At 36.7% G+C, this 10,692-nt stretch overlaps 1 protein-coding gene across 1 annotated transcript; it reads left to right on the top strand.

Moving 5' to 3' along the window:
• The first annotated feature begins 2,609 nt into the window (after positions 1 to 2,609).
• Positions 2,610 to 9,843, top strand: slc1a3b (solute carrier family 1 member 3b). The gene is made up of 10 exons (XM_083568537.1): positions 2,610 to 2,829; positions 3,273 to 3,525; positions 3,837 to 3,974; positions 5,668 to 5,872; positions 5,960 to 6,002; positions 6,981 to 7,252; positions 7,392 to 7,625; positions 7,726 to 7,920; positions 8,376 to 8,510; positions 8,994 to 9,843. The coding sequence occupies exons 2-10, from the start codon at positions 3,345 to 3,347 to the stop codon at positions 9,202 to 9,204; spliced, it is 1,614 nt and encodes a 537-aa protein (XP_083424663.1). The 5' UTR covers positions 2,610 to 2,829; positions 3,273 to 3,344; the 3' UTR covers positions 9,205 to 9,843.
• The last annotated feature ends 849 nt before the right edge of the window (positions 9,844 to 10,692 follow it).

Genomic DNA, 10,692 nt, shown 5'->3' with positions numbered 1-10,692 from the left:
TGATCTGTTACATACACTCACCTTCATCTACATGGTTCATAAATTCAAGTCACATTTACAAAAAAAAGTTTAATAGAAATTTTAGATGACAGATTATGACAACTGGTTTAACCATTTTGCATGCGATGACTTATGCAATGAACTGATGCTGAGATGTTTTGGGGGTTAACGACTATTCAGGTGAAACCAGTATTATATATTTTGATCAACATGACATAAACAACTGATAATGTAGGAAACAGCAGACAATTGTACACATTTGATTGAATTAATGTACCAAAGCATTCGCAATTTGATCAAAGCAACAAATGACTAAATGATGTGGAGGCTGAACAAGTAGTTTTGAGAATTTTATTTCTGATCAGAAAAACGCTCCAAAGCAACTGTAAATAAGCTTTGACCCAGAGAATTAGGCTGTGATTTTGGATCATGTTGACATATGGCTTCTACTTTGTATGATAGATAGATTTAACCTCTTGCAAACAGAGAATTCTCCAGATTCCCAGAATCTTTTGATGGTTCAATGCTGTAGATGATGAGATATTCTTAGCAATTTCTTTGTTGAGAAACATTATTCTGAAATTGCGACATGAATTGGAGATGCAGTTTTTTTGGCTGCAAAACCTTATTTTAATTTCTGAGAGACTCAAAATGTACATTAAGGTATTTCTTTTAAGTAGCACTTACCTTTCCAACATTTTGTTGCCTCATCCCAATGATACAGTTCCTCAGTTTAAACATTTGATATGATTTCTATGTTCTAATGTGATTAAAATATGGGTTTATGAGATTTGCTAATCATTGCATTCTGTTTTTATTTATATCAGACTAATAGTTGCTAGCTTGTAAAAAAGAAAATGTGTAAACTCTGTTTAGTAATTATATCCTAGTCTGCTTTAAGAATGAACACTGTATGTATCTCATGTTAATTTGTAGTTAATGGCCCTTCATGGTACACAAACAAATGTTTAAAGTGAGCTATACAGGCTGTAAGTCTTGTTAACCCTAACTTAATAGCTATAAATCTAGAAGCTAAAATCTTGTTTTGTTTCAGACATTTTCTGTCTGCTGAGCAGTAGAAGCAGGAGGAAAGCAGAGCAAAGGGCTGCAGGTATGGAGTTGTGGGATCCACATTACAGATGTAAGGCAGGCACTGTTCATGATTACTCTGAAAATGGAGTGACAAAACCAGGGTCCAAGTAAATACTTTATTTATTTATGTATTTATTTTTTAATCAAGCTCTTACAAAACAACAAGCAAATCATTACAAGAACAGTCTTAATAGACATGTTGGGCTTTTCCTGAGATAATATAGCACTTAAGGATATAAACTAACATACACAAATGATGAAAATACACAAAATGAATGAATGTTTTATTGTGAGAGTCTGATCATACTACAAAACACAACTGACCAAATTTTTACATGGAATTTCATATAATGTAAAGACAAATGTAAGTGATGAAACACTGTAAGATGGTGGACAGTTTGGATAAAGACCAACTGCACTGTATCTCCAGGCAACTGATGATGAAAGTACCATTTGTTCCCTGTGTGGGAGAGGTTATTCTGTGGCCCTGCTTTCCCCCCACTACTCCAAGCTCCTATCTTTATTTTGAAGTACTTCAAGATGGTCTGCCTTTCCAAACCCCAGAGAGAGGACAGTGAAAGGGTGGAGAAAGAAAAGAGGGTGGCATGATGAGTGGCATTTCACTTTTGAGAAAATGTGTCTGGTGTTTACCTCAAAACTTGCAAATGTTATGTCACACATGATCTCATGTTACCATTCCATACAAATTTGGTTGGATTTTTTTTTCTCCGGAAGGGTCCCACATAGCATCTCCGAACACAAACATTCAGTGTTCAAAGCAGGACCCAAATATATGGAGGTTGTATGTTTGGATAGATTTTACGGAGAAAAGCATAATTCTGGGTATTGATTCTGAGCCTTACAAGTTGTGGTGTGCTTTCAAAATGCATAATGATATAGAGTTTTTGTGAGAGATTTGTTATTTGAGTTTATGTGTTGTGCAAGATGTATGTAATTGTATTGCTCGTTATGTGTAATGCATTAAACCATGCAGATACAGGTCAAGAGCTTCAGTTTTTATATTGGATATAAGAATGTGATTTGTTGATGTTTCGGTTTTAGTATTGCCGAAATTGCTGAAAAGCAGATTTGTGCCAAATACTGTTTGAAACTAAAGGTCAGAGGAGATGACAAGTAGCTTAGATGACCATTTTTTTTTACAAATGTGGAGTCAAAATGTAAATCTAGGTTACAGTGGGCACCCAAACTGGGCATTTAAAAAAAAACAACAAAAAAAAACCAGATCACAAATTGAATATTATTAATGCAGCTTTTTCAATATGTATATCAAGTATGTAACACGGTAAACATAAGACTATTATAAGATTATAAAATTATTTTAAAAATATAATTAATAAATAATTGAAGCCAGTTGTGGAATAAAAAGAACAAGATGAGCTTTGGCTCACTAAGAATAATTGTTATTGCCATTAATAGTGCAAGCTTTCTCCCAAACCCAATACTGTTGATCAAGTTCGCCCCTTCCACTTCACCCTCCCTTTGTCTCCATTTGTAATCTCCTCCCCTTGTGAGCTGAGGGTGTTGTGGGAACATCTCAGCTGCTGAAGCTGGCATCACCTCCATCATTCTACACACTGCTTCTTAGTCTGGACGGACAAGTTCCACCACTGCACCACTGAAGAACGCTTTAAGTCCTCTAGCACATTCGGATCACCTTTTTAACATACCAACTGAGTGATTATTATTACAGTGTGGAGACTGAGTGTGCTGAGAAGAGTAAGTGTGGTAATCATTCGCTCCATTTATTCTATTCTATTCTTTATCCATTTATTCTATTAATTGACTTATAGATGAGTTTGGATTTGAACTTTAGATAATGTTTAATCATTACACAGGCTGTGTTTTGATTTTTTTTCCAGTGAGAACTTATGCTAAATGATTGCAATCTGGTTTAGTCAGTAGCTTCCATGTTCAGAAGGAGGCAGGTTCAGGTCTTAGTCACAAAAAACCCTCATCAGTTATTTACATGTGACTAAATATGTATGATGCTTCACTTTAATTGTTTTCCATTGTTGAATATAAAATCAGATGCCCATATGCAAGTCAAAAGCCAGTGGATTTTTTTTCTGAACACAGCTGACTCGCTTTGTTTTTTTGTTTGTTTCTGCCTGTAGACAGTTTAATTGTAAAAAATTAAAAATAACACTTTTTCTTCTCAGATCAGTAAGCTTGCTCTGTCAGGTCAGACTGCAGATTTGTCCAGAGTTTAGAGATAGGTCAAAGCAGCGACCATGACCAAAAGCACCGGGGAGAAGCCTCGCTCTCGCAGCCGGGTGCAGCGGATTCGTGAGGATATCCAACTGCGTTCCCTGAAGGCCAAGAAGAAAGTAGCGGACATCACCAAAGACGATGTTAAGACCTTTTTGAGGAGGAATGCATTTGTGCTGTTTACCATCGCGGCAGTTCTTCTTGGCAAGCACATTCTCTCATTTCTTTACACTGACATATATTTTAAATACTCCACATCATACATAACCAGGGTAAACTGTATGCATAAATATTACTTTTCTTTAAGAAAAGACAACTTCTACCTTTTTGAAAGTCTTTGTAAACATTTTAGTAGCATTTTGTTGGCATTTGAGTAGCATCTGATCTTAAGTAAGTATTAAAACAAATAAAAACAGTGCAAAAGTCAATATAGCAAGCTATGTTGTACATGCTGTATATAATGACTTTATAATGTCATAAAAACCCATAATCATTGACGTTCTTTTTGTGATCAGGCCTCATACTTGGATTTACCCTGCGGCCATATAAGATGTCCTACAGAGAGGTAAAATATTTTTCCTTCCCCGGAGAGCTCTTGATGCGCATGCTCCAGATGTTGGTCCTCCCCTTGCTAGTGTCCAGTCTGATCACAGGTTTGTATGAAAGACAATATCAACAACTAGTCCCTTTTATAGTTTATCACCTGATGCAAAAATATGGCAACATTTTTGCATATAAAACCTGCAATTCCTTATGCTCTAATGGAAAAATTACTTATTTGAAGTCACATCACTGAAAATACTATTCGCAAATCTTAGCTCAGGCTGGTATTGTGTTGTAACGATCATTGGTACATGGTGAGATTAGATGATGTTTTTCTCAGTAAAATTACAATTAGGACATCATGTGTGATGCACATAGAACTCCATTTTTCTGCCATTGACAGAGTGCCTTCATTGTAGGTGCAGTTCAAGAAATGGCTGAAATGAAGCTGAGGTTGTCCTGAGAAGTCAAAGAAACCTAGACTAGGTTTTGCAGCTCATCAGTGCTGTGAAGTTTGTGATGGGTCAAACTAAGCCTGACTCCTTTGTATACTCCGTCCTGCTTCGTTTCACCCATATAAAAGATACAAAGTGACCTTCTCCTCTCGCATCAAATCTATATTGTCCTGTTGCATTCCATGGACACACATGCAGAGAGTTAGAAAAACAGTCTGTTAATCACAGTAACATACAATTCTTGTTTTTTATGAAAATTATCGATATGGGATATGGCATCGACCTCTATTTAGAGGTCAGTTTGATTGCTCTATTCCCAAATGCCTTCATTCTGTCAGGGGCTGAGGAGGGCCATGAGGGTGACATGTAAGACAGAGCTGTTTTGTCCTGTCTACTCTTAGTATTTATTTATTTTTGTGTACCTAAATTGAGTGACTGGGTTCTTTTTGGTTTGGCTAAAAAACTGTTTGGTGTTTCCGTGGAGATGCAGAGAGCCACTGAAGGTTTGGGCAGGTGAAGGAGTTTCTCAGCCTTGTCACAGAAGAAAAAAGTGAGGAGAGAGAGAGAGAGAGAGAGAGAGAGAGAGAGAGAGAGAGAGAGAAAGAGAGAGAGAGAGAGAGAGAGAGAGAGAGAGAGAGAGAGAGAGAGAGAGAGAAAGAGAGAAGAGAGGGAGAGAGAGATACAGGTTTTAACAGGGTTAAGGGTGATGAGAAGTGCAGGACTGAGGAAAAGAGGGGTGTGGCTGAGAGAATAGGAAAACATGAACTGAAAGAAAAGGCCTCCAACAAGGCTGCCCTTAACAGGATTAAAAGAACACATACATCTCCTTTTCACACAATAGACGCTTTTTTCACTCATGTGAATGCAACATAACAGCTTTCAGCACAGTTTCTTTTCTGATGCTTTCTTTTGGGGCCATGCCATGGAAACCTTTAAAACCACATGATTCATACTTTATTTCTTCAATTTTGTCTGACTTCCACTTTTAAAGAAAAAAAACTGCTTAAACAAGCAAGAATGGCAAAGTAGCCCACAATGGATAATGTTAGTTTGTGCTAGTTTGCCGCTGACCAAACATCCTGGTCATGGGTGGTAAATCCGATCTTGGTGGTGTAGCAAACATGGTAATGGTGGTTGCTTGCTTGTTATTTCTGTAACTCCTCTAGTGAAACACTGATCTGTGTAGCTAAATTTATTGGTACTGAAATTAAAAGTTTCTGGCTCTCTTTTTCCCATCAACCCCTTCCTGGGTTCTTGATGTAACAAAGCACCTGGCTACACAAATCAATAAATTATAGGTCATTTGCATCATTGTGTACCCTGAATTGATCAAGGATTTGCTTACCAGGCATGGCAGCGCTTGACAGTCGAGCTTCAGGGAAGATGGGGATGCGAGCTGTGGTGTACTACATGACCACAACATTCATCGCTGTGTTCATTGGAATCATCATGGTACTCATCATTCACCCCGGCAAAGGCTCCAAAGATGAGTTTGCTCAGCAGCAGAAAATCGAGCAAATAAGTCCTGCTGATGCCTTCCTGGACTTGATCAGGTAATGCAGAACAGACTTGCCTATGAGTTGTGACATATGACCTAAAGTCTATGACTATTTCATGTTTTTTCTTTTTTTCTTTTTCAGAAATATGTTTCCGCCCAACTTGGTTCAAGCTTGCACACAGCAGGTAGATATTGTCTGGACAGCTTTATTGTCTAATGTAACTGATTTTCTCAAACACATATTCTTGGCTGACACTGTTACAGGTTTGTTCTGCAAACTAATATTATATCTGAATCTCAAAATATGTCTAAAACAAAGATGTGGTCATGGGATAATGGTTTCTTTTACTTTTTGTACATTTGGTTCCCTGTTGGGCAGGAAACCAGTTTCTCATGATATTTAATGAGGCTTTGATTTAAAGTTTTTTAGAGGCTGATCAAAAAGCTTTAGTGAAGAATATATTATTACTATTGAATACACCCAGCTTCTGAGGGAGCTGTCACTGTTTTAATGGTGCAGTCATGTATAACAACTAATGACAAAGTATTAGCTTTTTTTATTGAAGACCGAAATACTTAACTTTAGATCCTAGGAAAGGGAGGTGCAAGACCCATTTAGCATTTTGATAGAATAAATTGTAAATTTAAGAAGACACAGCTGTGGGTAGAGTGTTGGCAGGGAAGCAACACCATGGTCGGACGTTATGGGGAAGAAGGGGTTTGGAAACCAAGAGACTGAGAACTGCTGGGGCCCACACAATGACATGGATGGCACAGTGGAAAAGACACTGTGGTCCGGACATGCTCCACAGGAACATATTAGTGCCAGCTGGATCTGAGAGAATACATTTCACTAATATTAAATGGAGCATTGTTTCATTCATATTTATGCAGATTTACATGGCAAACAAAACATTGGTCTTGCATATAGATCTCCATTTGCATTTACTAGTTCCCATCTAATACAATGCTATTATGTAATAGAAAATATATAGTGGTTTATTGTATAACAGTAGTAAAATGTACAGTTGAATATCTATTTACATTTTACTGTTTGATAAAGTGGGAATACAACTACACAACTATGTATCTGGTCTGTCTTTACTTAGTTTAGATTTCTTTTACATTTCTCTAATTGTGTCCTTTAATCCATCTCCCCACAGTTCAAAACCAAATATGGCAAAAGAATTGTACATGTGAAGGTGATCGCGAATGAAAGCGTTTTCAACCTGACCAATGCCACCCAAGAAATTGCTAAGGAAGAGATCATCCCAATTCCTGGCACAGCAAGTGGAGTCAACGCCCTCGGCCTGGTAGTGTTCTCCATGTGTTTTGGCCTGATCATTGGGAATATGAAGGAGGAGGGCCAAGCCCTCAGGGATTTTTTTGATTCTCTCAACGAGGCCATTATGCGTCTAGTGGCTTTCATCATGTGGTGGGTGTTGTTATGCATGAACCAAATTATAATGGGTCACATTGCATTCTATTATTAGCACTATATACAGGTGGTAATTTCAATAGAATTGTATTTGAAGACAATTATATCGCATTAACTTGATTTCTGCTCGTTGAAGGTATGCACCCATCGGTATCCTCTTTTTGATCGCTGGCAAAATTGTGGAAATGGACGATATCACTGAAATGGGAGGGCAACTAGGAATGTACACCGTGACTGTCATCATAGGCCTCCTAATCCACGGAATTATTATTCTACCCACTCTCTACTTTGTAATCACCCGGAAGAACCCTTTCATCTTTATCACTGGCTTATTGCAGGCTTTAATCACCGCCTTGGGAACATCATCCAGGTAAATCTGAAAGCAACTTCTGAGACCAAATCTCTAAAATTGCTAAAACTGTTGTGTTAAAACTTGCACTATTATTTTCCTCTTGTGCCTGCTTTTCCAGTTCAGCCACTCTGCCCGTTACATTCAAGTGCTTAGAGGAGAACAATAAAGTTGACAAAAGGGTGACCCGCTTTGTGCTGCCAGTTGGTGCTACCATAAACATGGACGGAACGGCGCTGTATGAGGCACTGGCTGCCATTTTTATCGCCCAGGTCAACAACATGGAGATGAACTTCGGACAGATCATAACTATTAGGTGGAAATATTTGCAATATATATATTTTTTGTTTATTTAAATATGTTGAAAAAAATATCTGCTTTCACAAACAAAAAGTTGACCAATTCATTAGCATTCACTATGAACAGTAAAACTTTGTATAATACTTATAATATATTTATGTCTCAGGAAAAAACCCCAGATAAGAACTATTTATTGAAATATGTTTGAACATTTTTCAGAATTCCAAATATAAAGAGTAAATGGCACTCGGACAGTCTCTAAAAAAATTGAGTTAAGAAAATATTTGTTTTAAATCAGTTTCAGAATATCAGTTTCACAAAGCTGATATATGACATTGAATGCCATTTATTGTTGTATAACAAGCTAAAAACTATTAATATTATTCATGTTATACAAACCATTATAGATCAACTCACTAGTATGTAGTTCAGACTCCCATGCTATGATAGTTCTTTTGTTTATTTGAGCAGCATCACAGCCACAGCTGCCAGTATTGGAGCAGCTGGAATTCCCCAGGCTGGACTGGTCACCATGGTCATTGTGCTAACCTCGGTTGGCCTCCCTACTGATGACATCAGCCTTATCATTGCAGTTGATTGGTTCCTGTGAGTGATACGCAGTCTTTTATATCAATGACCAATTGCTATTTCTATATTATTATTATTATTACATAATTATGAATCAGTAGGGACATATTTAACTAAGGCTTTCCTTTGAAACTTAATTCCTAACATTAAGCTTTCTAACACGTGGTTGATATTTTTTTTTCTGTATCTACCCTAGTGACACACTTCTAAATGCCCATGAGTCTCGCTCTATTTTTTGGGGAGAATTTCATGTAATTTCAGTTGGTTTTAACATAGAAACATAATTAGGTTAGGCAAATTAATCATTCCAAATAGAATCCCCTTCCCATAAATTGCAGAGCTAATTGGGTAGGAAAAAGTCCTAGCTCTTAAACTGGGGTGGATAATTTGAAAAGAAAGTACAAGCACCTTTATACTGAGGAAGTATAAAGGTAAAAAATTAAAATGATTAAATAAAGGTGATGATTCTAATGTTGATGGAGATGATGATGCTCTTTACAGAGACCGGCTGCGCACAACGACAAACGTGCTGGGCGACTCTATAGGAGCAGGCATTGTGGAGTTCCTGTCTCAAGATGAGCTGCAGAACGCCGATTTGGAGTTGGGCAACTCTGTATTGGAGGAGAACGAATTGAAGAAGCCTTACCAGAAGATTCCTCAAGATAAAGAGTATGAGAACGAGAAACCTCAAGACAGCGAAACCAAGATGTAGTCCTGTTGCGGTGTGTGTGCCCATACAGGGATTTCTCAGAATCTTTAAATGTGTGTGTGTGTGTGTATGTGTGTGTGTGTGTGTGTGTGTGTGTGTGTGTGTGTGTGTGTGTGTGTGTGTGTGTGTGTGTGTGTGTGTGTGTGTAAGAGAGAGAGAGAGAAAGAGAGCATGAGTGTTATTTCTTTTTCATTGGCTACTTTTGGTACTTTTTCATTCCTTACTTACTGTATCTGTGTCTCGTTTCCAGTATTCATCTATTTCTTATTTTACGTTATTCATCACTCATGAATCAATTAAGATTTATTGTTAATATTATGACTGGGCACATTGTAGGTAAGGATAACCTGCTGGAATTGGAAGGTTTGGGCAGTAGAGAAGGTTTAGACAGGTAAGACAAGATGGTGGACTCTAAAAAGTAAAGTAGAGATTTGAATTGGGAGAAAAATCATGATGTTTAACCTGAAGATTGTAATGTAAAAGCAACTGAATGAAACTAGATGGTTGTGTGTCACATGATTGAACAATTTACTTGATCGATTGGACAAAAAATGGGCTGGTTAATTATTTGTCTAAAGCATTGTACTGGTTTTGGACTTAAATGTATTAAACACTACATAATAAAAAATGCTTGCATGCTTCTCTATTTTGCCCCTGTTTTTAAAATCACCAGTTTTTTTGTAAAATGTCAACTAGCTTTATAAGGCTTTGATTTATTCACTCAGTCAAAAAAGTGGTGTTAAGATTTGCTTAGTTTTCTTTGTACTTACCTTGTCTTTATTGTAATGCTGGGAGAATCATGTCTATGATATTTCTAAATACATACTGGCATTTATTTCCCTCGCTTATCTCTAGATTATCCTGGTAGCAGACTTGAAACAAATGTTTGAATTGAAATGCTACACCTTTGCTACCATTTGCTAACATAAATAGATTTTATATATATATATATATATATATATATATATATATATATATATATATATATATATATATATATATATATATATATATATATATATATATATATATATATATAATTTTTAAATCTTTTTCTAAATAGCATATTGTGTAATAATACAGCTTTGAAGAGTTAATAGATATCATGAATGACATTGTGTTGTCTCCTGAAACTGCAATGAGCTAGAACAGAGTGTGAATGTTGGGAAGCAGATACATTCAGGGTCCGATATTACAGATACAAACAAGCTGAGCCCCTACTAACTCACTCAAATGGAAAACTGTGATCCTTGCTTCTTTTTTTTGTTGTGTCTACAGGAATTTTGTTTGTCCTGTTGGTTATTTGCCCCTTAGATCTACACACACACACACACACACACACACACACACACACACACACACACACACACACACACACACACACACACACACAAAATGAAATACTGTATGTGTTTTCAGTCTACACTGAATTAAATGAAACTGTAGTATTTGTCTATGGTAAATATAGTTTTGAATAAAATTTAAAATAAA

Source organism: Silurus aristotelis, assembly GCF_946808225.1.
Source record: "Silurus aristotelis genome assembly, chromosome: 18".
Taxonomy (NCBI): domain Eukaryota; kingdom Metazoa; phylum Chordata; class Actinopteri; order Siluriformes; family Siluridae; genus Silurus; species Silurus aristotelis.
The sequence above is the reverse complement of the archived record's forward strand: the minus strand, read 5'-3'. Positions and strand labels throughout refer to the sequence as shown.